The sequence below is a fragment of the Buceros rhinoceros genome, unplaced genomic scaffold, assembly GCF_000710305.1.
Source record: "Buceros rhinoceros silvestris isolate BGI_N320 unplaced genomic scaffold, ASM71030v1 scaffold6325, whole genome shotgun sequence".
Classification (NCBI taxonomy): Eukaryota; Metazoa; Chordata; class Aves; order Bucerotiformes; family Bucerotidae; genus Buceros; species Buceros rhinoceros.
The window spans coordinates 156,182-182,596 of record NW_010413353.1 but is presented as its reverse complement, the minus strand read 5'-3'; the positions used below and the strand labels follow the sequence as shown (position 1 = coordinate 182,596).

The window sequence follows — 26,415 nt, the reverse complement described above, 5'->3', positions numbered from 1 at the left end:
GATCCGCCACATTAAAATGGAAGGAGGCTCTGCTGAGCAGGAAGAGGCCTTTTGTGGGACGATGTTGCTATGTATGCACTCCCCAGAGCCGGGTAAGAAGATTATGGACTGGATTACATTTGACAATAATGCATAGTTGCAGTGTAATGAAGTTTTCAGTAGTTTCCTTACTTTCCAAATTAAGGTCACAACGTTCTTACCTCATAAAGAAGTAAAATTTTCCACCTTTGTTTGTGGTTGTAGAATTAGTGGATGACACAGACATATTGTGATACTTTGTCTCCCACTTTTCAGTGCAGGCTTATTCCTTGTACAAAACTCACCAGCTTGTCAGAATTAGCACTAGGAAATTGTATAGGAAAAGTTGTTTGCTCAACTAGATAAATAATTTAGTTTATATAAAAGTCATAAGGCTTACTTTTAGGACACTTAAGTCTCTATCCACAGATTAAGTACAGTTTTGAAAGTAAACTATATGCTTCACTTCAAACTTGAGGAGATCAACCTGCGCTTGAGAAGGCAGGTTGGTTTTCCACACCTGGCTGATTCCTGAGTTCTCTGCCCAGCCCGGGAACAAGGAGCGCCAGTTAGGGTGGGGGATATTTGTCTGCTGGCAGCAGTGTCAAGATGGTGGCTATAGAGAGGTTGCGCAAGCTGATGTAAAACACGAACTTTATTGAACTGCATTGGGCAGGCTTTCTGTAGGCTGAAGATGCAAAATGCTGATAAATGGATAACATAGTCTGCAGCCAGATCATCATGTAATTTGACTAGGTATACAACACCCTGGGCTTTAAATTGCACTCAGTTACTCCTGCGCTGAGCTCCATGACTGGCTGGACTAGAGTGACAGTTTGCTTGTTGTTTTGACCAAGGAAAAGTTGTTATTTCACTCTGTTCCTATGCCGGAATAGAAGTTGCGTAGGAATTCTCAACTTGGGGCTTTATACATTTAGTAGTTAGTCTGTTAGTAATTAGGCTGTTCCTCTCAAGTTGGGAGTTATGCTTTAAAAATAAAAATCTTGTCCATTTTATAAAAAACTAATTAACTATCTTAAGAAAGGGGCACAACCTGATTAAGCCTTTTAGTACCTTTTGCCACAAGGAGAAAATACTGTCCTTACAGCAGCCAATAACAAACCAGGTCCTCTCATTAGACTCCAGATACTTAACTTTTTTTTTTTTCTTGAGTTGCCTTTTCTGTTAAGGAAAAGGGATGGGTGAGTGAGACAGATTTCCTTCTGTGTGTTGGCCAAACTAACAGCTTGGCAGTGCTATGAGTGGGAAGTTCTGCTGCTTCTCCCTCTTGTCCCTCTTCCTGCTCTCCTGGGGGCTGATTAAGTTCACTAACCAAGCAGAAAACTACCTGCTTTATTTATTCATTTAGTCTGGCTGTCTTAGTTTTCTGCCTTGCCTGAACAGAATTGGCTTGTTAAGGGGTGCAATGAATCTAGAGGTGATATAGGTTAGGAGACGAGGGAGAGTGTTCAGTGGGAAAGGGTAAGACGTGGTGGTGGGAGCTGGGCTTCTTCCTCACTGCAGCAGGGAGGTGTTGTATCAGCCCACTTGGTCTTACAGAACCACGTCCTCTGCCTGACTCAGGATCAGGGAAGAGTTAAAGAAAGAAAAAATTGAAGCGTGACATTGCAGCTGGAGCATAAGCAAGGTTTCAACCTTACATTATAGAGCACTGGAGTGGGCTTGGGTTGTTTGGCGATACTTTGTTGCTAATTTTTTGGGAGACCATTTAAATTCTCTTTGCCAGAACATTTCATCAGCTTTCAGATCCACAAAAGAATTACCAGTGAATAGTCAAAGAAATTAGTATTACCTGAAGTTTCATTTTAAGAGCCTAGAGCAGCAATTTGTTGGTTGCATGTACTACTCGGTTATGCTTTACCATGAGGCAAAAGACTCTGTGCTCCCACTGTATCCAATAATTTCTACTTGATCTGCAAATGACATTGAATGTTCATGTATTTTAATTTGTGGCAAATGATGAGTCCTATACAAAATACAAACAAATCTGACTCCCATTGGTAATAAGGCTGTTTTCCAGCTATGCTGTTGTTAGTAACCATCTTTCTCCTTCACTGTCCTGTTTTTGTCATCCTTGGCATGCACAGTCCTGGTGGTTTTAGCTGTAATTCACTGTTGGCATGGTACCAGTTTTATAATTAAATATTATTTGGGCAGAAGGAAACTAGCCTCTTGGTCAAGGTACTTACTTGGAATGTGGAAGATTAAAGTTTCGGTCTTCCTGCCAAGAAATAGTTGTTTATCCCATGTGGAACTGCTCCCGAACTCATCCCAGAACAGTTAATAGCCTGACATGTAGAGACTGTACTAGAGAGGTAGAAGGCTGGGTTGAGTTAGTTGTTCAGGCAGGGAAGGAATGCGGAGATTTGTCCCCTAACTATGGATGTATATCCTGACCCTTGGGCTGCTGCCTGATCTGCCACAAACTGGATGCCACAGACAGAGCATCCAAAGGCTCGTGGTTATGCTGATGCTGAATGTGGCTTAATAAAGTTCTGTCTCAAAGATGAGTTCTGTGTTATGGTTTATATTAGCTCAGAATATGATAAAATATTACCATTTCTGTAAGCAGTAAAGCAGTTTGTGCATACTTCAGAAGCAAGTTCAGCACTTCTCTCCTGTGGCTTTTGTTTATAGTAGAGGTGAAAAACATTGCATTATCTCAAATGTTATGATGGATGTAAAGACACAACTATCCTTACGTAATGAAATAGTCCACCAGTCTGGTTTCTTACTTGTTTTACAGGATAACTTCTTCAATGCTAGTATTCCTTCTTTGGGTCTACGTAATGTCATATACATCAATGAAACACATACAAGGTAATGTAGCAAGTCTTTTGTTTTTTAATTTCACTGTGTTCTGATCTTAAAACAGGGGGAATCTCTAGGATAATCTGGACTGAACAAATATATATTGCTGTCCTAAAATGCAGGAATTGTTGCTGACTTGGGGAAAGTAATGTATTTGTTCAATCCGATAGAGTGTATCTGGGAGCTGGGCAAAGTCCTTTGGGGTTACAGACAAGGAGTGCAAGGGTCAAACCTATTCCACAAAAAGCAGAGCATGTTTAAATCCTTTCTCCTTAAGCACAAATGGCATCATCCATAGCACAGTGCTGAGAGGAGCAGGTTTATTCCCACAATTAAGAATCAGTTCAGGCTGCATTTTAGTTTACTGAGCATATCTGGCTCATGATTTAGGTGTTGACTATTATCACTAATGACAATTAAATCTGAACATGTCTTGTGAGACCGTCTCTCCTTTGCCTTAGTGGCAGAGTGCAGCTCCTGAAGGGTGGTGTCTGTAGCCTGAAAATGGTGATGTATCTTTGCACTATAAGATATATTGGAAATATATCTTGTGTTCTGGGATGAAAATACTGGTAATACACAAAAATCTTTATTTTGTTCTTTGAGAAGTTAATAATGCTTGCTAAAGGTTTTTACAGTAATCATTAGCATAAGCAGGTCCTGCGGTGTTTGTTGTAGAGTTAGAGCAAACAAAGAGAGGCCAGCAGCCTGAAAGAAATGAGCCAAAGTGTCTGAGTGGAAGAAAGGCAGCATTGTGCTGTGCTTGAGAAGGAGGAAGCTAATGTTGGAGACAGTTCTTTATTCAATTTGAATTAATTATGGTTGTTGAAGAGTTGAGCTTGTAGTTTAGAATACAGAAAAACCCAGATAATAGTGTTTAACTTTTTTAAAAATTAGTTTCAAAAGTCCAACGCTTGAATAGTTTTGAATGGTCAGAATTACTTAAATTAGAAATATAAGGGCAATAAAATATGGGTTAATGAGTTTCTCTGAAATAAAATGCCTTTAGCTCAGAATGTCATTATAGTCTGAAAATGACAATTTTAATGACACTATGAGGTCCCATGGGGTTACATAGTCACAGATTCTTGGCCTTAGAAGGCAAGAGTGATTCTCTTTAACTGCTAGGAAACTGTACCTGTATTGAGACAGTACCACAGCCTTTTTCTGACAGGGTCTATTCTGTGTAGTTTTTGTCTTCTATCATTGCCACATGATTAGAAAACAGATACGACATAGTACAATTAGAAAAAACTTAAGCTGTAAAATAATGTGGAAGCCTTTATACCCTGTTAGATCCCTGCAATAGCTGTATGCCGTTGCAGTGATATGTTCCTGGTTACTAAAATTGTTGTCAGAAAGAAGCATATTCATAACTTCACTTTTTAAAAAATTCAGTAAGGCTCTCAGACCACAGTAAGAAGGGAAAATGGAAAAGCGATTAAACCAGTGTGACAAGTCTACTTCCCTGACAACTTGAATAGCAAAATTCTTTCTCCTCCGAGACGGTCTGAATATTTGTATAAACCATTACATGTCAGGCTGTGTGATGGCTTGTACGTGTGCACTCACCTTAATGTGAGTGTGGGTGGCCTGTGCTCTCGGGTGGTTTGGCCTTTTGCAGTGTGTAAATTCCTTCTCATCTTTCCTAGCTGGTTTTAACACATGTATAAATTTACTGAAATGTGGTAGGGACATTTAACAGCCAAGATCAGTAGCTCAGGTGACAATAAGGAGCGAGACCTTGGCAGCACTCCAGCATGGAAACCAACATGAGCACACAGTTCGGTTTGGGATGCTCACTGGAGCACCAGTGGTGCATTGTGCCAGCAGTCCTCAGGACAGGGTTTTGACATAGTACGGAGTACTCTGGTCTTAGGAATAGCCAGAATTTAATTCCTTCTTCTGACTGTTAATTCTGCCCCATCACACCAGCTCTGCTCTTTGGGAGTCCCAGGTCTGTTTAGTTTGTGGAGTGACCAGCATGAATGGTGGCTTGTCCATTCCTGGCCTCGTGAGTGAGGCTGGTGAGGAGAGAAAATAGTAATGAATGTTCATTGCTGGGAACTGGAGCCCTTCCTCTGTCACATGTGTCTCTGTGATGTTAGGAAAACTGTTCAAAATAACATTTTCTCAGGTGAATGCTGATAATATGATACAGAAAGAGGACAGGGTTAATTTAAAAAGAAGAGACTGGCCACATAAGCTGAGTTGCCTTACTTAAATGCATAGAGATATTTACAGATATTTAGTGGTTCTTCTGTTAAAACTTTGCAAGGAGAAGGTACATAGATGGCACATAGGGCTGGGTGTTTAAAAACACTAGAAAGGAAGAAGAGATTACCAAAGAAGTGTTAGTGTTGGTGGCTGTTGCAAATGTATTTTCAAAAGTGGCCGTGAGAGTTTACCCTGTGCATACATTGCGAACAGCTTTCCCGAGAGGACCCAGTGTTTCCTGAAGAAGTTGGTGAACCTCTCAGCTGGGCATTTACATTCCTGGGTGGAAAGCTGAATCGTAAATCAGCAGCACCTCTGCTACTTTCCTGTGATACTGGGGATGTTTGTGACCAGTATCACCCTGAATTGAAGTAATGCAGATCTCCATTGTCTCAGATATTTTGTGCTACGCATCAGCTGTTTCATCCATCACATTTTAACATACTGGCAATTTAGTAGAAGATACAGAATCTTATAGGCTTTAAACTTTACTTCCTTTAACTTCTTAATTGTATTTTTAAGTGTTCTTAATATTTTTTCAATGAAATATTTTGACGGCCATACTTAAATATGCTTCATATTTTTGTAGGTACAGAGGGTGGCTTGCAAGACGCTTTTGTTATGTCCTTTTTGTGCAAGGGAGGGATGTTCACAAGGGAATGTTCGCCAAGAATCTGACAGAAAATGTGCTGAATAACGGCAGGTACGTTTATGCAATTTAAACTGTTTCTTTCATGACTGACATTATCATGTGATTTAAGAATTTGGAAATGCAGGTTTTGAAAGACTATTTAAAATGTTAGAAGATACAGTATCTTCAGAGTATGATTTCAGGACTGGAGCTTGCAAATTCTGTTTTAATCTCCCCTTTTTTACTCTTCAGAATTACAAATCTCCAAATGAATCATACATAGTGGGTGGACAGCAGGTAGTACACAGAAAAATAAATTGCTACATGGGGACTCTTCAGACATTTCTTTATTGAATTCATGTAGCTCATTATCACTAAAGTCATACTGCAGTCATCAGAAATTGTCAGTGTTTCGGAAATAGTAGAAAAGCAGCATTTCAGAGTACCCTGAGTGAATACCAAGAGTGTGAGGCAAAACTGGAAAAAGACTATAGAATGAAATACCCACCCTTTAATTTGTGGAGCTTGTTTTCTCTTTCATACACAGAATTTTAAATGGCACATTGAACCCCTGATTAGCTATTAAAGTGTTGGTTTTCCCTGGACACAAAGAAATTCAACCACATGTCCACTCCTTGACACTGCTGTTGTCGGAGGGCACACACTGCCTACATTAACATTCCTAACTCTTCTGAATTTTTAGTGTCATCTGAAGGTGACTGTTACTTTTGAAAAGTAAAGCAGACTGTGTTGTGCCACAGTGATGGTGTATTAAACCACTTTATCTTTCTCGGATATGTTATAAATAGGGAAAATAGACCATGTAAAATTTAGATACACTTTGTAAAACTGAGAATTCAAGTGAGAAAGTATTGTAGAAATGCAAAATAGCAACTGCATAAATCTGTCTAATGAGGTGACTGAAACTGCTATGGCAGGAAAAAGAAAATATTAACAAAGAGAAGATTCCAGCTGTTTTTTCTGCTTTTTTAACCTTATTAACAAGTTCTGAAAACTGACAGTCACTTAATAGCAGTACCTGTCACCTGCTGACCTGTGTTGTTTTATACAGTCAACTTTGAGCACGTTCATCCATCATCCACCTATTTAATCAGAGCTTAGAACACTACTGAATTAAATTTAATGCATTTGGAGTACACAGTACTACAGTGTCCATGTTCTTTTATGCCTGCACGTTACTCTTGTAGTAATACATAGCTCATTCCCAAAAGTTGTTGTCTGTGTCTTGAACTCTTCTGTTGTGGGACCGTCTCATAGGTTTTACTTTTTAATTTCAGAGTCCAGAAGGCCATTGTAGATGAAGCTTCTGAACCAAGTGCTCCAGGTAGTTTTGCTCAAACAGATCCTAAAGCTCTCAACAAAGTGAAGAAAAAAGCTAGGAAAATTCTCCAGGAAATGGTAGCAAATGTGTCACCTGCTTTAATCAGGTAAGAAAAATGGCGGCCAGGCTCTCTCTGTATTATTCCAGCAGAATAATTTGTAAAAGATGACTAATTTGTTATTTGTAAAAAATGACTAATTATTCTAAAAAATAATACATTATTCATAAAAATCCTTTTTCTAGTGTTAATGAATGAAATGGCACTTACACTTCTTCACATGCAGCAGAAACCCTCTGCCTTTTCAAGAGATAAATCTTATGATAACATTAAGTACAGACTTTTTTTTTTTTCCTTCTCCTGAAACTAGGTTTGGTACTAATGCTTAGACCAGTATTAGTATCCTTTGTAGTTTCAGGCTGATAGCTGCAGCGTCTTAGACTGTGAAAGATTTTTTTTTCCAGTAGCTCTTTGAATATCATAACCTGTATTTATAAATATCTCAGAGAGAGTCTTATTTTAGATAAAGTCTTCTATTGTGGTGTTTACCTTTACTACTAGGGATGAGTTTGTCTCTGTTACGTTCCTCGTTCCCTTCACCAACTTTTTGTGTTGTAAACCCTATAATTTTTGATAACTATATTAAGTTCTCCCACAAGACCAGATACATGCTGTCACCTAACATGTCACCTAACTAGCTTAATTATTATGATTGATCTTAGGACCTCCCCATTAACTCGCTCCATATGTAAAGTGGTCTCTGGCCTTTGAACTGCCTTCACTGAGGCTGACATTAACAAGTTTTGTGTCGTAACTGCAGGAGGCTGAAATGTGGTTACTAAATGTGTCCTAGGTGATAGGCAAAAACTTGTTTAGCAATTGGATTTGATAATAATTTTGTTTGAATGTAAGGTAATTAGATTTTATGGCTTCGCCTTTAGTCATACAGAAGCAATATAAAGGGAAGGCGGAAATGAATGAAGCTTTTTGAGTTTTCTCTATTCTTGCTTCAGGTTGACTGGCTGGGTATTGCTGAAGTTGTTTAACAGCTTTTTCTGGAATATTCAAATCCACAGAGGACAAATAGAAATGGTCAAAGCAGCAACAGAGGTAAGGGAGGTTGGGAAAGAATCTAGTACAGTAGATTTCTGATGTAGTTTCTCTTAATGTTTACAGCACTTCCTCTTTTGAGGAAAGTTCTGAGTCTGTGTGATAAACAGATTGTAGACAGAACTGTCTTGTATCTGTGAAATATAATGCTCTTTGAGTTATGTAACCTAAAATACTATGTGAACTCTGGTTTTACCTTTGTTTCAGGATCAAAGTTTAACTATCAGGCTGAATGATTGTCTTGGAAAAACTGCATCCAGCATTATCTGTTTTTTGTGCTGAGGCACACAGTAATGAATTAGTAGGTCTGTTTAGGATTTTTCACTCTTGCTTTAATTTGGAATAAAGATCTTTAAGAAATAAATTTTTCCTATTTCTTACTAGCAATCTGTTCTCAGTCCTTCAATATTTGTTGAAATTGATCATTGCAACTGCTAAATTCTGCCATTTTCTTTATGCTCAAAGGAATTGATTAATTTTGCAGGGTTTACCTTAGAAAAATGGATTAGATACATGAAAGAAACAAAAAAGGTTCCTAATATATTCTGTTATCGTTTGATTACAGTGTTTGGGAACCCTACTGTTCATAGATCCTAAAAGAAAGGGCAGTACTTTGGTGACACTGATGATTGTCCACATATCTTTAATTGTTTGATTGTTGTCTCAATACTGTGAGTGTGAAGAAACTGGGAATATTAGTCATCATTAATGCAATGCCTATAACTAAAAACTACAGTCTGTGTAAATTAAGAAGTACAGCTGACTAAAATGTTCTTGTTACAGCTGAATGAATACCAGAAGTAAGCAAACTGAGTGATGGTAACCGGAAAATACCATCAGTTCTGATATGATGCTAGTAATCTCGATGATGGATTTTAGAAAAGGAGTAATATTCCAGATTTCTTACCAACTGTCTTCTCTGGTTTTTTCTTTCTCTCCCTACCATAGATGAATTTGCCTCTCATTTTCTTGCCTGTTCACAAATCCCATATAGACTACCTGCTCCTTACATTCATTCTTTTCTGCCATAACATCAAAGCACCCTACATTGCTGCAGGGAACAATCTCAACATCCCCATCTTCAGGTAATTACCTCCTCTTAATCGAAAAAGGCTGTGGTGGGGGATCTTCAGGTGACCTATTGCACTATGTATCTTATGTTCAAGTGTAAGATAATCTGAGTGTTACTGTGCTGTCATGGAGAATTTATCTGGTTCCTATTACCTGCTTAGAGAGAGAGCATAACAAAATCTTTATGAGAAATTTTGTCATAGCCTAAGTAGGGGAGGGAAGGACAATCCTCTCTTCAAGGAGTCTCAAACTGGGTAGGTAACTGACGGAAGATGAGTATGTGAGAAAGTGGTGTGAATGGACAACTCTTCTTCATCAGGTTCAATGAGCTGGCTAATGGGTGGCAACAGTACTGAGTAATAATACTTTGTGGGAAAGTTCTCCAGTTTGGTCTCTGTTTAAATTATATATCTGTTGGCTGAAGAATCTAAGGTCTTTTTGTAGTATTTTGCCAGTGAGACAGAATTTGGGAATAACTGATTTCTGAAAAAGCCACTGGATGTTGCAGGAAATGGTGAGGAAAAAAGGGAAATACCTTGTCTTTAGAGGGTGTTTTGCACCGATAGGTGTTGGTTTGTGATGATCCCGGTAACAAAGGCATTCAGACTCTGTATAAAGTATCAGTCAAAATGCTATTTATTAGGGCTAGCAGTATAAAGAAAGAAAGTAGCACAGGTAATCTACCGTCCCCTTAGACACTGGCAACCCTGAGCTGTGCAGCATCTAGTGGGCCTGTCATCCATGCGCAGCAGCTGTGCAGACCTGTCTGCAGAAAGGGTTGCCACGTTTTAGTCCTTAGAGCTAGTATAAGGTTTTCTTAGAAGAATACAACTCCATTCATCATTTCTTCTGTCAAGCAGAAAGGATGTTCTCATGAGAAGTTCTTGCTGTACCGTTGGATAAAGGCAAGGCCATGCAGGTGGCATAATTGCTGGTACCAAATGGGAGCTTCCTGCAGGCTCCTCTACTAAAATTAGCTGGCTGACCTGATCCTGCAGCCAGGGGGTCTGTGCAGTACAACTCAGGCACAAAGGCCATGCTGTATGTGCAGCACAGCACAGGCTTGGGCCAGCTCAGGTTAACTGCTCTGTGGGTCAGTAACATCTCAGTGTACAGGAATCTCCTGGTCAGGATCACTGCACAGGGTAAGTGGTCTGTCAAGCGAGTGAAACAGCAACACAGGGTAGAGAAACCAGTTTCGAAAGTTAAACAGAGTAATATTTGTGTGGTCCCATCATGTCCAAATACTGTAATACATTTTAGTCTTTGAGAATTTAAGCAATTTCAGTTCTTGCTGCATACTAGAAATATTGTAGTGGTCATGTAGTAGTTCCCTGAAAACTAAAATCAGTAAGTATAATTCTTCTTTATTATGTAGCACATTGATCCGCAAGCTAGGAGGGTTTTTCATTCGTCGAAAGTTAGACCAGAGTCCCGATGGTCGTAAGGACTTCCTCTACAGAGCTTTGCTCTATGTGGTACGTATTTGTCTTTGTTTCTGTAGGTAACATTTCAGTCGGGTGGCAAGTGGGAAAGTGAGTTCCAGCAGTCTGGGAATGTTTTTTACTGCTTTGAATTTGTATTAGGTTTCATGCTGCAAAACAGGGATACATTTATGTATGAAGTCTTGAACGTACAGACCGGGGATGAGCAGATTTTTCACCTTGCGTAATCCTTATTAAAGAATGTGGAATTACTGCTCTGAGTTATTGTCAAACTTAAGTTGTGGTTCTCTGATTTATTTTGCACTGAGGCATATCTGCACTGATTCTGTTAACTTAATGCTTAAGTCTCTCTTTATGATGGGTTGATGTTATCCTTTGTGCCACTCATTCTAATAGCTGTATTTGCTTCTTGGAAGATGGGACGTACTAAGGAACCAGAACGAGAGATGTATGCAAATCGGTTAGATCAGCTGTTGCTGTAGATGCTGTTTTTGAACAAATGGCATTATACTGTTGTATATTCATGCAAATTCAATTGCATTTGGTCTGGGTTTGTGTCAAGCATCAATTATTGCTTTTGGTTTTTTCATAAGTGTTCATGCCAACTCATGATTTTCAGTGTTTTTAAAAGGAAATAGTTGCTGACTGTAATTCAAATCTGAATTTGCCAGTATAACAGAATATTTATTTTCTCCTCTTTTCCAATCTTTTTGTATTCAGCACATAGAAGAACTATTGAGACAGCAGCAGTTTTTAGAAATATTCTTGGAAGGCACACGGTCTCGAAGTGGAAAGACATCTGGAGCTAGAGCAGGTCTTCTGTCTGTGGTGGTAGATGCTCTCTTCTCAAATGCTACTCCTGATGTCCTAATTATACCTGTGGGGATCTCCTACGATCGCATAATTGAAGGTCACTATAACAGTGAACAGCTGGTAAGAGCAATTGAACGACTTGTTTATGTGCAGGAAAATGTGTTAGGTAGCGAAGTGATGTGCTGGTAGTCTGTCACGTGTACTTGGTGTTGAAGAGTGTAGAGCCGTGAATCACAAAACCTCACTGACAGTCAGTATGTGACCAAGGTACAGGTGACATACTTCTAAAAGCAAAATCATGACAACAAATAATACGTTCCAGTGGTTATCTATGGAAGACAATAATTCTTTAGATCTACCGGAAATTAAAAGGTGTGTCAGAAGGTTTGGCTGTGTTTCATCTGCTGAGGCATGCATTTTAATTTTAAACATAACCTTTTAATTGCAAATTGGAAAAAAAACCAGAACAACCACCTATGTTTTCCAGGGCAAGCCTAAGAAGAATGAAAGTCTTTGGAGTATAGCTAGAGGAGTCTTCAGGATGCTGCGGAAGAACTACGGGTGTGTCAGAGTAGATTTTGCACAACCGTTTTCCTTAAAAGTAAGTTTGATATTTTGAGGATCCTTTTGAAGGTTTGACATTTTTTATGTTTCAATAATGGGACACTTATTTTGATTTCTCTTTGTGGATTGTCATCAGTAGCATTATCTGCTGAAGTCCGCTCCAAAAGTCTCCCTGTTTTGGCGAATGTGTGACTCTTCAGACATGTTTGTGTTAAGCTGAGAGAGTCTCTGACTTGACAGAAAAACTTATGTTAGTTTTGAAACGGTGTAACTATTTCCACTGGGGCTCTTTGTTTATTTTAACAAAAAAATCTTAAAAATGATCCTTGTACCATGTAGTAATTCTTTACGTGGTAGAGACATTTGGAGTTGAAGGAAAGTGAACACTGTTCTCTAGTTTAAGTAATTCAGTGGCTTACACTACTGTTCAGGAAGGGTGTTTTTAAAATTGCTAAGCGAATTAGTAACCCTTAAAATTATCTTGGATAATGTAACATAAAAATCTGCATATTCTTTGAAAGTCATAATTCATTATTAGTTTACAACTGTTACGCTAGTTCACTGAATACTGTGATGTAGTTTCTCAGGGAATGTGGTGGTGCAATAGTATCTGTCTGAAATTATCTCATCTCTTTGCAGAATCTGCTAGTACTGTACTTATCTGCACGTCACTAATCTCTGTTCTGCTATAGTATACCTTATTTTTCGTGTGACTTTAATAAGATTAACTACTGTAACAATAATCTACTAGAACATTATTCAAATCGATTAGGTGTTCTTCTTTCTACCCTGCTTCTCTCAGAAGGCAATAGGTTGGAAAGCTTTGGAGGGTTCAGTTACCACAGCATGAAATTATTGTGGCTGTCTGCACTGCATTGTAATTAGCATAGTAGGGAAAAGATACTAATTCACTTCCAAAGGTGAAGGCTTTGGCTATTCTTGGTAGGGAGTTAACAGTTGTTCTTGGATCAGTATAAGGAAAAGAAGGTTATCTGCCCTCTTAATCTAGTGAAATGCTAATCACTGTATACCTTCCTAGCAAACTCTGTCAGGTTTCATTTGTAAGTGTGTTCATTTTTGTTCTCAGAAAGATAATAAATGACATATATGAAGTATACCTTAATCAAAATCTGCAGAAGTGTAACTACATCAATTGAAAAATACAGTTATGTCACTGTAGGTTTGTCTGAAGGACATGAGCTTTGGGGGTTAATTCTGGGCATCTGCAGTTCTGTGGCACAAAACAGGCTTAGAAGCAGAAGACAGTGAGCCGACTCAGAAAGTCTTTTAAGCAGCTTCCCTGGGAGGGGAACTGTTTTCCTGACCAGCAGGTTAAGCGGCTCTTTAGGTTCCCACATAGTCTTTGTAGAAACTGAAGGAACACAGTGTCCTGAAAACAGACTAGCATAAATGCTAACCTGTAAGGAGAGGTATTTGGCTTATGAGAAATTTGGGATTCCAAGAATTCCAAGCTTGTGTACCCTGCCTGCTTCCTGGGTGCTTTAGTTTGTGACACTGCGAAAGGTCTTGCAGTTGGAGTTTCTGCACTAGTGAGTACTTACGGAGAAGTTCCCTATCCTGGCGTTGGAGGCGAGCAGCAGCAAGCAATAATTACAGTCTCCATGTTGGTTCTCAGTGGGTATTAGGCTTAGCTCTCACTCATGTTAATGAAGGCAGTTCTCATTAATTTAATCATGGAGAAGCTAGTCTCAGAGGAGTTGTTCGCAGCAGGGTGCTGACAGGGGTTGGGTATTGTTTTTGTTGCAACTTGAAGCATGGATTCCTTGTTGTGGAACGTCTGCCTTTTCATAAAACAAAATCAAAAGCAAATAAACTGTTGGAAACTTTTAATTTCTTTGACCTTATTACTGCTCTTTTAGTGTGAGCTATTTTTAATTACAGTTGCATTTCTGAATAATTGCCTTCTTCATATAATAATGTCAGCTGAATGCAAGAATAAAGGGGGAAAAGTACAAAAATTAACAAGACTTCTTTAAACAGGAATATGTCAACAGCCAAAGCCAAAAACCTGTGCCTGCTCCGCTTTCTTTGGAACAAGCTTTGTTACCAGCTATACTTCCGTCAAGGTAGAGATTGTATGTGTGTTGGGGAGAGGGAGGACAGGTTGGGGTTTTTTTGCCTGTTTTGCCTTTTCAGCGTTCTGCATTACATTTCAAGCAGAGCTCAAACTTCCCAAGGGTAATCTAATCGCATATAGAAAAATGAGAAACTTAGACTAAGTGTGCAATTTATTATGAGAGTTGCATTCTTTCTGGGGAGCTCTGTTTAGATACACTTGAGGAGACTTTTTTAAAATTTTGTGAAATAACTTAGGGGCAAAATGGCATAATGAAAAATTAAGGATTTGGTTTTAAACCTCACAAACATTTCAGGTGGGTTTTGTTGTAATTCCAAAGCAAATAGGATTTGGGAGCGAGTACCCATTATTGCTCAAGGAGGTGACTGTCACTCAGAACTGCAAAACTGTGCTCAAGGGCTAGATCTCCATTTTTTTACACAGATACATGTTTTAGTTGAGGGTTTTGCTGGACTTATACAAACCGGTGTGATCCTAGTAGAGAGAAAAATCAGTCCTTTATCCTTAGAAAGTTGAAGGTCTATACAAAAGACCATTTCCGCTTTATAAAGAGGCTGGGCTGGAAGCTGGCTTTTAGGAAGATTGGCTTAACCCACTGTTGATTGTCCACATGCGTTGAAGGGAATAGAGTTGTGGGGTGCAGTTGAAGTAACAGTAAAGTCATGAATAGCCACAGGATAAGGTTGCAGTTTTTTCTCTTGGTAGTCTTACATTGGATTGTTGTTTAGTATAAAAAAATAATCTGGAAAAGTTGGCAGATATTAAAAGTTTTGTGGAGCTTATGCTTTGTTATGCGTATCATTTTTGTGCCTTTACCAGACTGCATACTGGGGTTTTTGCACTGTAGTTCATTTAGTGTATATATAAAAAAAAAAAAATTAGTCAAAATCTAAATGTCATAATGTGAATTCTTATTCTGTATTCAGACCTAATGATACTCTGGATGAAGGTAGAGAAGCATCACTGCCCAGCTCCAGGGATGTCACCAGCGACCCCTTCAGAAGAGAGCTGATATCCAACTTGGCTGAGCATATTTTGTTCAGTAAGTGTTGTGGTGTCACTATCAGGTACCTCTTGTGTTTTGCCGAGTGCAAGAACTAACGTGGTGTTTGCTTCCCAGTTTACTTTATTCAGGTAGTCATTTCATGAATTCAAATGCCCTCTTGACAATTCTCCATCCCTCCTATTCGAAGTTAAAAAAGCTCTCTTATTGACTACAGTCTTTTTATTCTTGTTTTGTTAACTTGCGTATGCCTCGGAATAGCATACTGAACTTGCTGTGCTCTGGAGCGTTTGATCTTCATGTTGATTTCTTACCACTTCATGTAAGAAGTTATTGCAGTGCCTTAATGGCATTATTTAAGACCATACTGCCATGAACTCATCAGGCTGCATGGATCAGTGCTGCCGGGTTTTGCAGGTTTTGTGGTGCATGCCTCAGTCAGTAGATCTGTGACTTGTGGTATGAGATGCATACAGAATGGTGCTTAGATTAGTACACATTTAGGCTTTACTCAGCCTTCTTCAAGTTACTTTGATTAATGTTACAATATACATATAATACACTTTGTATTTCATTCAGAAGCTACAGTTCTATGTCAATACCACTGTTGGGTTTTGTTTTGGTTTTTTTTTAAGTAATGGGTACTCTTTCACTTGTGGTTATGTTCTGAACTTCTCAGGTGCTTAACAAGTTTATCTTGTTTACCTCTAGCTGCTAACAAGTCCTGTGCTGTGATGTCTACCCACATCGTTGCCTGTTTGCTGCTCTACCGACACAGGCAGGTAAGGCTTCCATGCTGCTTAAATAGCCGAACATTTCTGTGGCCTCGTTAATGAAAAAAACAGTGTGAATTTTACTATTGTGTGATGCTAATAAAAGAAGAAAGATGTGTTTAAATTAAAGTGGGTTTCAGGCAGTCTGAGTGCTAGTATTTTAGTTAGTAGTGGGTGCTTGAAGATTTTGAAGATAGGCCATTATTGATGATGATGATAATAAACACTCATGGAAATAGATGTTTGTATTTCAGAATGTAGTTATGCTTTTTGTAAAGAATATATGGTTTTGGTTCATTGTATTAACACTGTTTTTTTAGCTCTCAAGCTCGTTCACCATTGAACAGGCTAGGAACTCTTCTGTTAATTTTCACGTTAGTTTTGCTGTTCCTTGGTACTAGAATGTCATGATGGCAGAGTGATGGTAATGTTTAACTGAAGGCCTGTGCATGAAGCTTGGAAGAAATTTTTTTGTCCTACAAGTGCGTTTTGCATTTTTTCTGAAATTCCCTCTCCCTCTAATCTGAAGCCTTTATTGCACATAAATCAAGAACAAATTGAAAAATATTGGTCAGATGTGTAATCCATCTTGTCCAGGACAACATCACCATTCCCGTCAGCTAGTCTTTCCAATTTTCTGAAGTAGTGGGATCAAAGAAGCATTTTACAGTGCGATCAGAAGTCCTCTTGACAAAAAACAAGGAAAAGAAGTGCTTGAGGAAAAGCTTTTCCACATGTCCGCAACCATCTGAATAGTTCTGTTAATTACAATATTCCCAGATAACTGGTCATTCTTTTTTTTTAGCATAGGTAGTGGTAATATCATGTCTCTAACATGTTCTTCATGAACAACTCAGGTCTCTGCAGGTTGTGGGAAAAAACCACAAGCAAACAAAAAACTTGTACTCTCAAATAGCTGCATGTCTTTAAAATGTAATTGCATTAATTCAAAACCTGTGGACTATTTCAGCAAAACCTCTGTGAAAATAAGTTGTTCTAATAATGACTGTTGTGCTCTGGATTATTGACAATTAGTGTATTTTGTATTTGCTATATTCGTGGTTATGCTGTCTACAGATAAACTCCTGTGCAGAAACACTGTTTCACTGTATGATTCTGGTTTTACTTCTAGGGAACTGATCTTTCCAGGTTGGTAGAAGATTTCTTTTCCATGAAGGAGGAGGTCTTAGCCCGTGACTTCGACTTGGGATTTTCAGGGAACTCAGACGATGTTGTCATGCATGCCATCCACTTGTTGGGGAACTGTATAAACATCACAAACACTAGCCGGAACAATGAGTTCTTCATCACTCCCAGCACAACGATACCTGCTGTCTTTGAACTCAACTTCTACAGCAATGGAGTACTTCATGTATTTGTTAGAGAGGCCATTATTGGTAAGTCTTGGAGTTTACCAAGGAAACACTTGAAACCCAGTTTTTCATGGAATTTACTTCTATATATTTCTTCCCTCCCTGCTTCAGCCCATGTTTACCCTAACAAAAATAACTTTAAAGTAAACTTGTGTTCCATCACTGCCATAGGCAAGTAACAGTCAGAGTGTTGAGCCAACATGGAAAACCTGTGCTTTGATCAGCAGTATTTTAATGAGATTTTGTCTTGATCTGACATTAATTGGACACAGACAAAATAGTGGTCAGTTCTGTCTTTGTTCTTCAGTTGCATGTGTAATGTTTGACTGCTTTTAGGCCTAGAAATAGACAAAACAGAAGTTTCAAGTTTTCTTTGCTATAAAGCTCTGGAAAAATTGCTTGTGTTTGTTTCTGCTCTAGCCTGCAGTCTTCACGCGATTCAGAGCAGGAGGTACAGAAATGGTACCAATGGTGTTTCTCCCAGTTTGATTAGTCAAGAACACCTGGTCCGAAAAGCTGCCAGCTTGTGTTACTTGCTTTCTAATGAATTTACTGTGTCTTTGGTAAGTAATTAATTGTCCACGTTTCAATTTTTTGTTCTGTTATAACAGCTTAGGTTACTTTAAAATTGACGCTTTCTTCAAATGTCACAGTTCTGATACGTTCACTCTTAAGTTCAGTCTGATGGTAATGGGTATCATGAGGCTGAATATAATTGGAAAAAGGAAGATAGCGTTGTTTCCATTTGCTTCAAGGAAATGTCTGAACATTTGAATGGATGTAGTTCCATCAGAGCAGTTCATCGAAAAGATAAATGTCTGCATTAAGATAACACGTGCATTAACTTCTCAGACTCCTGTCACTACCTTGTTTCCTCGGCAAGGCATGACAAAATCAGTTGATCCTGGTTCAGGGATCGATACATACTTGAGTGCACGCCTGCTGCTCATGTGGGTGCCGTAGTGGGTGGTGCTGGGTGAAGTGGGTGATGCACAGCATTTCTGCTGTGCTGGCTGTAGGCCTTTCCTGAGAAAGAAAAGCCTCTCTCTGTCATCAGCCCACAACTTGAGGCTGGGCTTCGTAATGCCTTCTAATAGATTTGGTGTTGCTTATGACATTAGACTGTCACAATACTATCTGCTTTCTGCCCAAACTGTTTAAATATATATATATTTTTTTTTTTTTTACTTACACAAATACAAGTCTTTGAGAGTGCCCAGTGCATCAGGTTTGCATAGATGATTGAAATGACACCGGGAACTGAGGCTCCACATTTTAAAGATATTCTTGATTTGCACAGGAGCGCAATAGTCACAGCATGCCGCACCTAGTACTTAGTGGCAGTTTTAAACATGGCCTGACTTTGGGGTTTTGTTTTGTTACAAAACACAGAACAGAGTTGATGCTGTCTCTGTTTTCAGACACTCTATGTACTTAACTCTTCATACTTGCAACTTTGAGTGCTAGACTTTATATGTAGAAGTTACTTAGAATTCTAGAGATTCTTGAATTAGACTTTGAAATTTGTACGCATTTCTGATTTGTGCCTTTTTAAATGAAGCATAAGCCAAAATGTGCTGGTTTTGTCTGGACAGAAATGTAGATCATATGGTGGGGTTCTTAAGTTGTCATCTAACCTTTCTGCTTTCAGTTAGTTAATAATTGATTTTTTTTTTAACTTAGAAAATATTTCCCGCATGATTATGAACAATATAAAAGGGGTTGGGTTTTTTTATTCAGCATTTCAAAACACACAAGGGAATTTCTTAAAAATGTACTTTCCTTTAAATTCCAAATAAATCACTGGTATGAGTCTCAGTGATTTTATGATTATTTTATTCCAGGTTGTTAACAAACTAAAATTTGGTTAGAGGTGGTTAAAAGGGGAGAATATTTGATGTGATTTTTCCCCAGTGTAGAAATCCATTTCTTCAAGAAACTTGGACAACTTTTAAATATCCGATTTCACTGTAATTTTTTTAATGTCTGCCAGGATAAACCTAAGAGTGAAGCATTGGGATTATGCTGGTAAAAGTTTGGTAAGTTTCTTAAAAGGAATAGTATTGCTATATCTAAAACAGTCATACTGAAGAGGGAACTGGTGTTGCTGTAATGGGTATAATGGATGTGATTTTTTTCAGTGCATTTCTTTTATGTTCTGCAGCCATGCCAGGTGATATATCAAGTTTGCCACGAATCTGTGGAAAGGCTGATACAATACGGCATTCTTCTGGTGGCCGAGGTAAGGTGATAGAGATACTAAATGAGTATCTCTCTGAAGTATGTCTTTCTTGTACTTGACTTCAGCTGTAGATAGTTTATGCTTCTTAGTTGTGAGTCTTGTTCTAAATATATGCTGTTACTTGTGACCACAAGTCCAGGACTGATACTACTTCATTCTTCAATTTGTAAGTGTCAGACATTTCAGAACAGTCATCCTGTGATGCTGTGGATGACTCTGTGCATAATTTCATTGTACCATTAAACCCACTAAGGAAGACAGATACTTTATATGGTTCTGTAAAATGGGCATTTATTTTATTATCGAAGCCCTTTCAAATTGTAGCATAGCTACATGGATGTTAACTTTCTGTTCTACAGGAGGCCATAGTCGAGATCTTTTTTCATTCTTTGATTCCTTTGCATTGATCTGGAAATTACCATGAACCTCTGCTAGCACAATTTGCAGTTGCAGGGATGTACTGGAGTCACAGCGTGGTTCAGTCTGCCAGAGGTGTACAGTGTAAAGAAAATCTGGGGACCAGGGGGCAGCTGACTCAGCGTGCCTTTGCTTCCCAAACTTTTTTTTTTGTGCACAGTAAACAAACCTTGGCAGTGAGAATGCAGCAACAGAAAAAGAATTAGATATTTGGCTGCTTTCTTCTGGCAGCTGTCCAGTTTCAGAGGAGCCTAGAGCTGCTTCTGGTGTACCGTTAAGGGCCACTGCTGCACTCTAATTTTACTGCATACCTTCTGATACATGCTTCCACTGTTAGTATTTGTAACCATAGGTACTGTTTACTTGATAGACCTGGATATTAATCATCCTCCTTCTTTGGAGTTACTACTGCTTGCTTTTTATTTGAACTACTGACGTGTTGTAATTTATTGTATTGAGGACATTATTAGATAAATGCAAAAATGGATGCTAACCAAAGGATTAGAAAGAAATCTGTATGTTCCCTGCCGGGGGACATGAGGAAAATAGGTGTTAACAGGAGTAGATAAGCACCTCTACCTGCTCAAGCATGAAACCTGTCTCGAGGTTTCATAAGTTTTGGTTGCTGAGTCTGGTACTTTGCTGTTTATAGCTGAGATATAGTTAGCTATTAGGCAGTATACAAATATTTTCTGTATTTCTGATATACACCACCAGTGCAGCATTGGAGTGCTTAAAAAGGAGATATATTCCATCAGTAAATTTCTTAAATTAGATAACTTCTGTGCCTGCTTACTTTTTTAAAATTTTAAGAATTTGCATAACCAGCGAAAACACTGTATGCAATGGCTGTTTCATGACTTCAGACAGGTTAGAAGTGTTTTTACAGCCTGTTCTCTAACAAAGGTAGCTGGCTGCTGCTCCTTCTAATTATTTTGGATTACTGCTGACGTCAACACATTGATAAATTTCCCATTAAATTGAGCTTGACTGACCCATGTCTTTTTTAAAACATTCTTTTCCCATGATTCTAGTGTCAACTTCAAAAACTAAGGAATATTCCTGACCACAGTGATCTCTCTGGTATTTTTTTTTTCTTCTTTTGTGATCTTTGCTTCACCCAAATTATTTTATCAGAGTATAAGCATGGAAGGACGCCATTCTTCATTTGCTGCAGAGGCCTCTTGCTTTGTCATGAATATTATGACAGTAATCACATCTGTGAGGTGCCTGTAATCCCTTTGGTTTTAATCATGCCTGATTCCCATTTCCAAATGGAATAATTGTATGGGGGTCTTCCCTCAGTGACTTAGCACCGGAGACCTTTGAAGAGTCTTCTACTGCTTTGAGCAAAACAAATAATAGTGAATGATTGACCGTAAGGCTTCCCTTATTCTTTCTAGTGTGTGTTTACTGTCTCTAAAACTCGTTTCTGAAGAGGCATTGTTGAAATTGAACATTGCATCAAACAGTGACCAGTAAGGTGGAGAATTCCTGTTGCACCTCAGTTACTGTACACCCGAAGTTCTGACATACCTGCTTCAATGTAATCAAGGTTTAAATAATTTGGGTCCTTTGTGATTAAAACGGGCTCATTCTGTTCCAACCAGTATCTCACGTGGGGACAAATGCGAGAACAGCATCGTTAGAGGCAGTAAGTTATCGCTCCAAATAGCAACTTGTGGCATTCTGCATTAATTGAGATTTTAGCTATTGTAATATAATAAAACAGAGTTTACTAGTCTGACTTCAAGGCAACAGTAGTACAGTAATAAGCAACGTCCACATTCAGATAGCATCTCATCTTTTACCCTAACACGACTGAAAACACTTTTTTGGCAACTGTTACTGTGTAGCCTCTGGCAGGAAGATTCGGCAACACTTGTGAAGATTTTCACTTTTATGTGACAGGCAAACTAAAGAAAAACAGTCTTCTTCACCAAATGTTTCATCTCTCTGCTTGTCTGAAAGTGTCTATAATTGGGTCTCACCTGCTTTCATTAAATATTCGTTAATGAATGGATTGGTTAAGTCAGATGAGATCATAAAATAAACCTATTGTTTGACTGGATTTGGGCTTTTTACCTGTTTACCACCTTGTCTTTTAAATTTAAGCAGGAGGATCAGGAGGATGTTAGCCCCAGTCTTACAGAACAGCAATGGGATAAAAAACTCCCTGAGCCATTATCCTGGAGAAGCGACGAGGAAGATGAAGACAGTGATTTTGGAGAAGAGCAGAGAGATTGCTACCTGAAGGTAATGTTATCCTAAGGCTAGTAACATTGAAGCCTGTTGCGACAGATATAAACCACTTTGATAATTTGGGAGGGGTAGTGATAATTTTTTCCTTTGCTGGTTCACAGTGTTAGTCTGTTGTATTTCGCTGCAGTCAGTGAAACACCTTTCTGTCCTTTCCATGAGGAAAACAGCTAAAGAAACATTAAAAAATCTTCTAGGGAGATGGAAAGGAAATGGTTAGTGTCATGAAAACTGATAAGGGTTCAAGCATCTTAGTACGTAAATGTTTTATTCTTTACTGACAGCATGCACCCTGGAAGGGGCACATCCAGCTGGTATTTATTTTCAGGCTAAATTTCACTTCATAGTTTGATCATGTTGATTTTAGACATACTGCTGGTTTTCTCACAGAGCTGACACAAACACTCCTTAGGGTATCTTGTTAATACTTGGAAACTTATATCCATCTCTCTGAATGTACGGCAACCCTTCTGTTGGCTACAGATGAGTACGATACCTTTAATTTTATCTAGGAAAATAGTTCTTAATATCCTGGAGGACTGAAAAGGAGCATTGATCTGTGATGTGCAGTGCCTGTTTTGTCTTGCGTGATAAACTGCTTTTTGGCTATGCTTTCATAATGTGCTGTGTTACACTCTGTACCTAGAACTATTTTGGCTGCTATTCTGCTGTGTGGTGTGTTACAGATCATTTCTTGTTGCCACTGGTCTCTGTCACTTAAGCTCTTGTTGACTTTTCTTAGGTGAGCCAGTCTCAAGAGCACCAGCAGTATATCACTTTCCTGCAGAGGTTATTGGGACCTTTACTGGAAGCGTATAGCTCTGCTGTCATCTTCGTGCATAATTTTAGCGGTCCTGTTTCAGAGACAGAATACCTTCAAAAGTTACACAGGCACTTAATAAGCAGGACGGAGAAGAACGTTGCTGTATATGGTAAGTTAAACTGGTTTTGGAACTGGATTTGGTTCACTCTATTCCTCCTAGCACAAGGTAGCCCAAATCCAACTGCAGTTTGTTTATCTCTGGTTTGTTTTTTTTTTCCTGCAGCTGAGAGTGCTACTTACAGTCATGTGAAAAACGCAGTGAAAGTCTTTAAGGAAATTGGGGTAAGTGTTCAAAGATCAAAGTTGGAGACTGTTAAGTTTCATTTCAATAATGAGCACAGTTTTGACAATTCATGGAACCTGTTCACTGTCAGTTTAAAATCTGTGAATCTGTGCAAATGTGTTGTGAGTTTTGATCATTTCCTTTCGTTATGGCTCAGGGCTGTAGGAGAAGAGCACACACTGCAGAACAGGGCACTTCTTACCCCTGAGGAAACCTGTCTAGATGAGCATTAGGTGACTAGACATTTTTATTCACAGGAAATGAAGTTCCTCTCTGCTACTCCGTGTCTTTATTTGACATCAGTGGCAATGCTGGAAGGCTGAGAGCATGCTCTGTGCTTAATAACAGCTAAATTTAATTTTGAAGGACTAATATAAATCTTCAAAAGATATTAGTTTTTTGAATTTGGCTTAGCAGTTATTGATGTTCCAGGGGAACCATCCTAACAGACCTCCAGTGTCCACCGTGAGGCTACACATGTTCTTTTTAAAATAAGGGAATGGTTTTGCACTTTACCACTAGCATTTTAGATTTTAAATCACCTATCTAGATTTTGCAGATGAAGAATTTTCCTTTTGTAAGGATGACACGACTTCCTGAATGCCAGATGGGACTTAGCATTATAATTTTGAAAGCGTCAGCATTTAGGCAAAGTATTGCTAGATAAGGGTTTTGAAGTCTTTGTCTTTATATTCTCATGTATGAAATAATCTAACAATAGTTAGCCTGTAGTAAAGACTGTAGTAAAGGTATCTTCTGGTAGACTGTTAAGAGCTGTGAAGAAAACATGTACCAAATCCATCATTTTAATTCTAGTTTATTCTGCTGTTGCAGAAGTGCAGCTAGATAGCATCTGCTCAGCATCTATTCAGACCATAGCATCTGAGTTCTTGTTTTCAAAGTGCTTACGCTTTCAGTTCAGATGGCTTTTGAGTGCATGTTTTATCCCTCGCTGTTGGGATTTGGCTGTTCATCATACACGGTGTGTATTTCTCAGTTTCTGTTCTTCCATACCACTTGAAAGTCTTCGACACTGAGTGAATTCTAATAATATCTAAAGGCATTGCCAGCTAAGCCTCCAAGATAGGGGAAAAAAAAAAAAGCCTTGGAAATGAGGGCAAATTTAGTACAGGCCATAAAATTTAAATCACAGAAGAAGGGGGATTCCTTTAAGATGGTGATACTTACATATATCCGTGCTGTGTTTTAGGTTTTCAGTGAGACAAAACAAAGAAAGGACACCATTTTGGAACTGAGCACTACGTTCCTACCTCAGCGCAACAGGCAAAAACTACTGGAATTCGTCATGAGCTTCATGGTGTTATAGACCACATATAGCACCTTTTGTCCAGGGACATGAAGACAGGTTTTGAGACTGTCAAAGCCTGGGGACGTTTTGCTAATCACTCAAAGTGTAAGGTGCCACTGTCTGGGTAAGGCCTTCTCTGACTTGAACTACTGGAAGACAAGTGCCTTCTTATGTATGCATTTATGGGTTTCTTACAGTCCCAGTCCTGTTGTAATACAGCGATACTCAGATGACACTTTGGATACAAGTAATTAAACATGTTGCAAAAAAAATAAGATAAATTATTAGAATTAGATTTAAAATTAAGAATGAAGTTTTATCAGTGTTATGTTTTACATATACTTTTAAAGACTGTAACAGATGCACAAATGCACATATTGGTGATCTGTAGCTAACACTGAGATCTTGAGTTTAGTGGCAACACAGCTTATGGCATAAACAAGTAACTTTCATTCCAATTCAGTTTTATTGTTTTAACTAAACGGTTTCAAAATGTTGCTTAGTCAGGATATGTATTTCATGGATAAAGCCATAGTTTTTCATAAACACTAACATAAATGCCAAAATTCTAATGAGAATAACAGTTACAGACATCTGAGAATAATGACCGTGTAGCAGATGGTTGTGAGGAACGTTGTCAGCAGGCACACGTTGCACTATCAGAGCTGTGTTGTGCAGTGGTAAATTGCACTAATCACTGCTGTCATGAAGAATGTGAGAATAGCTGTTCTTGTTTTATTACGGCATCTGTCGTTCAGCCAGGTGAAAGTCAGGAGACAGTTGCCTGAATGTGAATATCTTGTAAAACTTTAGATTATTATTTAATTGAAAGAAGCTACTATGTTTGTTTTTGTTTTTTTTAATTAGTAGGATGTCAGATACTATTATTTTTTAATGGAGTAAAGATTTAATTTGCTGAAATAGTTTTCAATTTTGGCCCTAAAAATTTCAGCAATAACTTCTGCAATTCTTTGGAATCAAGTATTCATATTATATTCTGTTGCTGAGAAGATCTAAACTGGCACAAAGCAGTAACCTCTAGAAACAGAGAAATATCATAAGCAAGGTCCTTATGACTCTGATCTAACTGACTTACCAAAAAAATAACTCATAGACAAAACTGAATGATTAATAAATCCTGTCCTGTGAAACGGGACTTTGGTCTTGCGATTTGATCCTTTTGCATGGAGAATTTGCACTGTAGATTTCATCTTCTCTTCATGTGACTGGAGATTAGATTGCAACCTGCAGTCCTGTATTTTAGTACAGCTGATGTAGCTGAAGCAATAACTTGGTGGTATGTGAAGCTGGTTTGCTTGTGAAATGTGTTTTCCCTCATTTAGATGGCCTGCTACATGAGGGAAATCGGACATTTCAGTTACTATACTGTTTCGCTTGATTCTCCTGTCCTGGCCTTCTGAGCAGAAAGTCCCCCAAACTTCATCATGTAATCTCTGTTGCTTAGCGTAAATATGAAAAAGCATACTTGAATCCCAGCACTTGCACTGTTAACGCCAGCACAAAACTGATGCACACCATTTGAGTTTGTGGCCAAGGAGCTTGCGTTTGTACTGCACATTTGTCAACAGGAATATTTCTGTAAATTTTTTAATTAAACGCTATTAATAATTGAAACCTGCAGTTTAGAGTTTATTAGCATTATACTGTTAGCACTGTGAAATGCATGTGTTTTGTCACTAAACCAGGTGCTCTACAACACTTAAAGACTGAACCAAAGCTACATTAATACGGAGAGAAACTTACCCTAGAGTCGCTTTTGTCCTCACGTCCTTC

General features: G+C 38.5%; 1 protein-coding gene across 1 annotated transcript in view; it reads left to right on the top strand.

Annotated features, from left to right (window-relative positions):
• GPAM (glycerol-3-phosphate acyltransferase, mitochondrial) overlaps positions 1-25,060 on the top strand; it is a 27,308-nt gene extending 2,248 nt beyond the window's left edge. The window contains exons 3-21 of the mRNA XM_010136697.1: positions 1-92; positions 2,786-2,859; positions 5,657-5,770; positions 6,997-7,146; positions 8,052-8,148; positions 9,097-9,233; positions 10,598-10,697; positions 11,385-11,597; positions 11,965-12,078; positions 14,043-14,128; positions 15,066-15,181; positions 15,854-15,924; positions 17,048-17,312; positions 17,709-17,851; positions 19,453-19,530; positions 22,063-22,203; positions 22,949-23,138; positions 23,253-23,311; positions 24,523-25,060. The exon at positions 1-92 is cut by the window's left edge and continues 4 nt beyond it. Of these exons, the coding sequence (XP_010134999.1) occupies positions 1-92; positions 2,786-2,859; positions 5,657-5,770; positions 6,997-7,146; positions 8,052-8,148; positions 9,097-9,233; positions 10,598-10,697; positions 11,385-11,597; positions 11,965-12,078; positions 14,043-14,128; positions 15,066-15,181; positions 15,854-15,924; positions 17,048-17,312; positions 17,709-17,851; positions 19,453-19,530; positions 22,063-22,203; positions 22,949-23,138; positions 23,253-23,311; positions 24,523-24,639 (2,357 nt within the window). The 3' untranslated portion in view covers positions 24,640-25,060. The remainder of the gene's footprint in view (positions 93-2,785; positions 2,860-5,656; positions 5,771-6,996; positions 7,147-8,051; positions 8,149-9,096; positions 9,234-10,597; positions 10,698-11,384; positions 11,598-11,964; positions 12,079-14,042; positions 14,129-15,065; positions 15,182-15,853; positions 15,925-17,047; positions 17,313-17,708; positions 17,852-19,452; positions 19,531-22,062; positions 22,204-22,948; positions 23,139-23,252; positions 23,312-24,522) is intronic.
• The last annotated feature ends 1,355 nt before the right edge of the window (positions 25,061-26,415 follow it).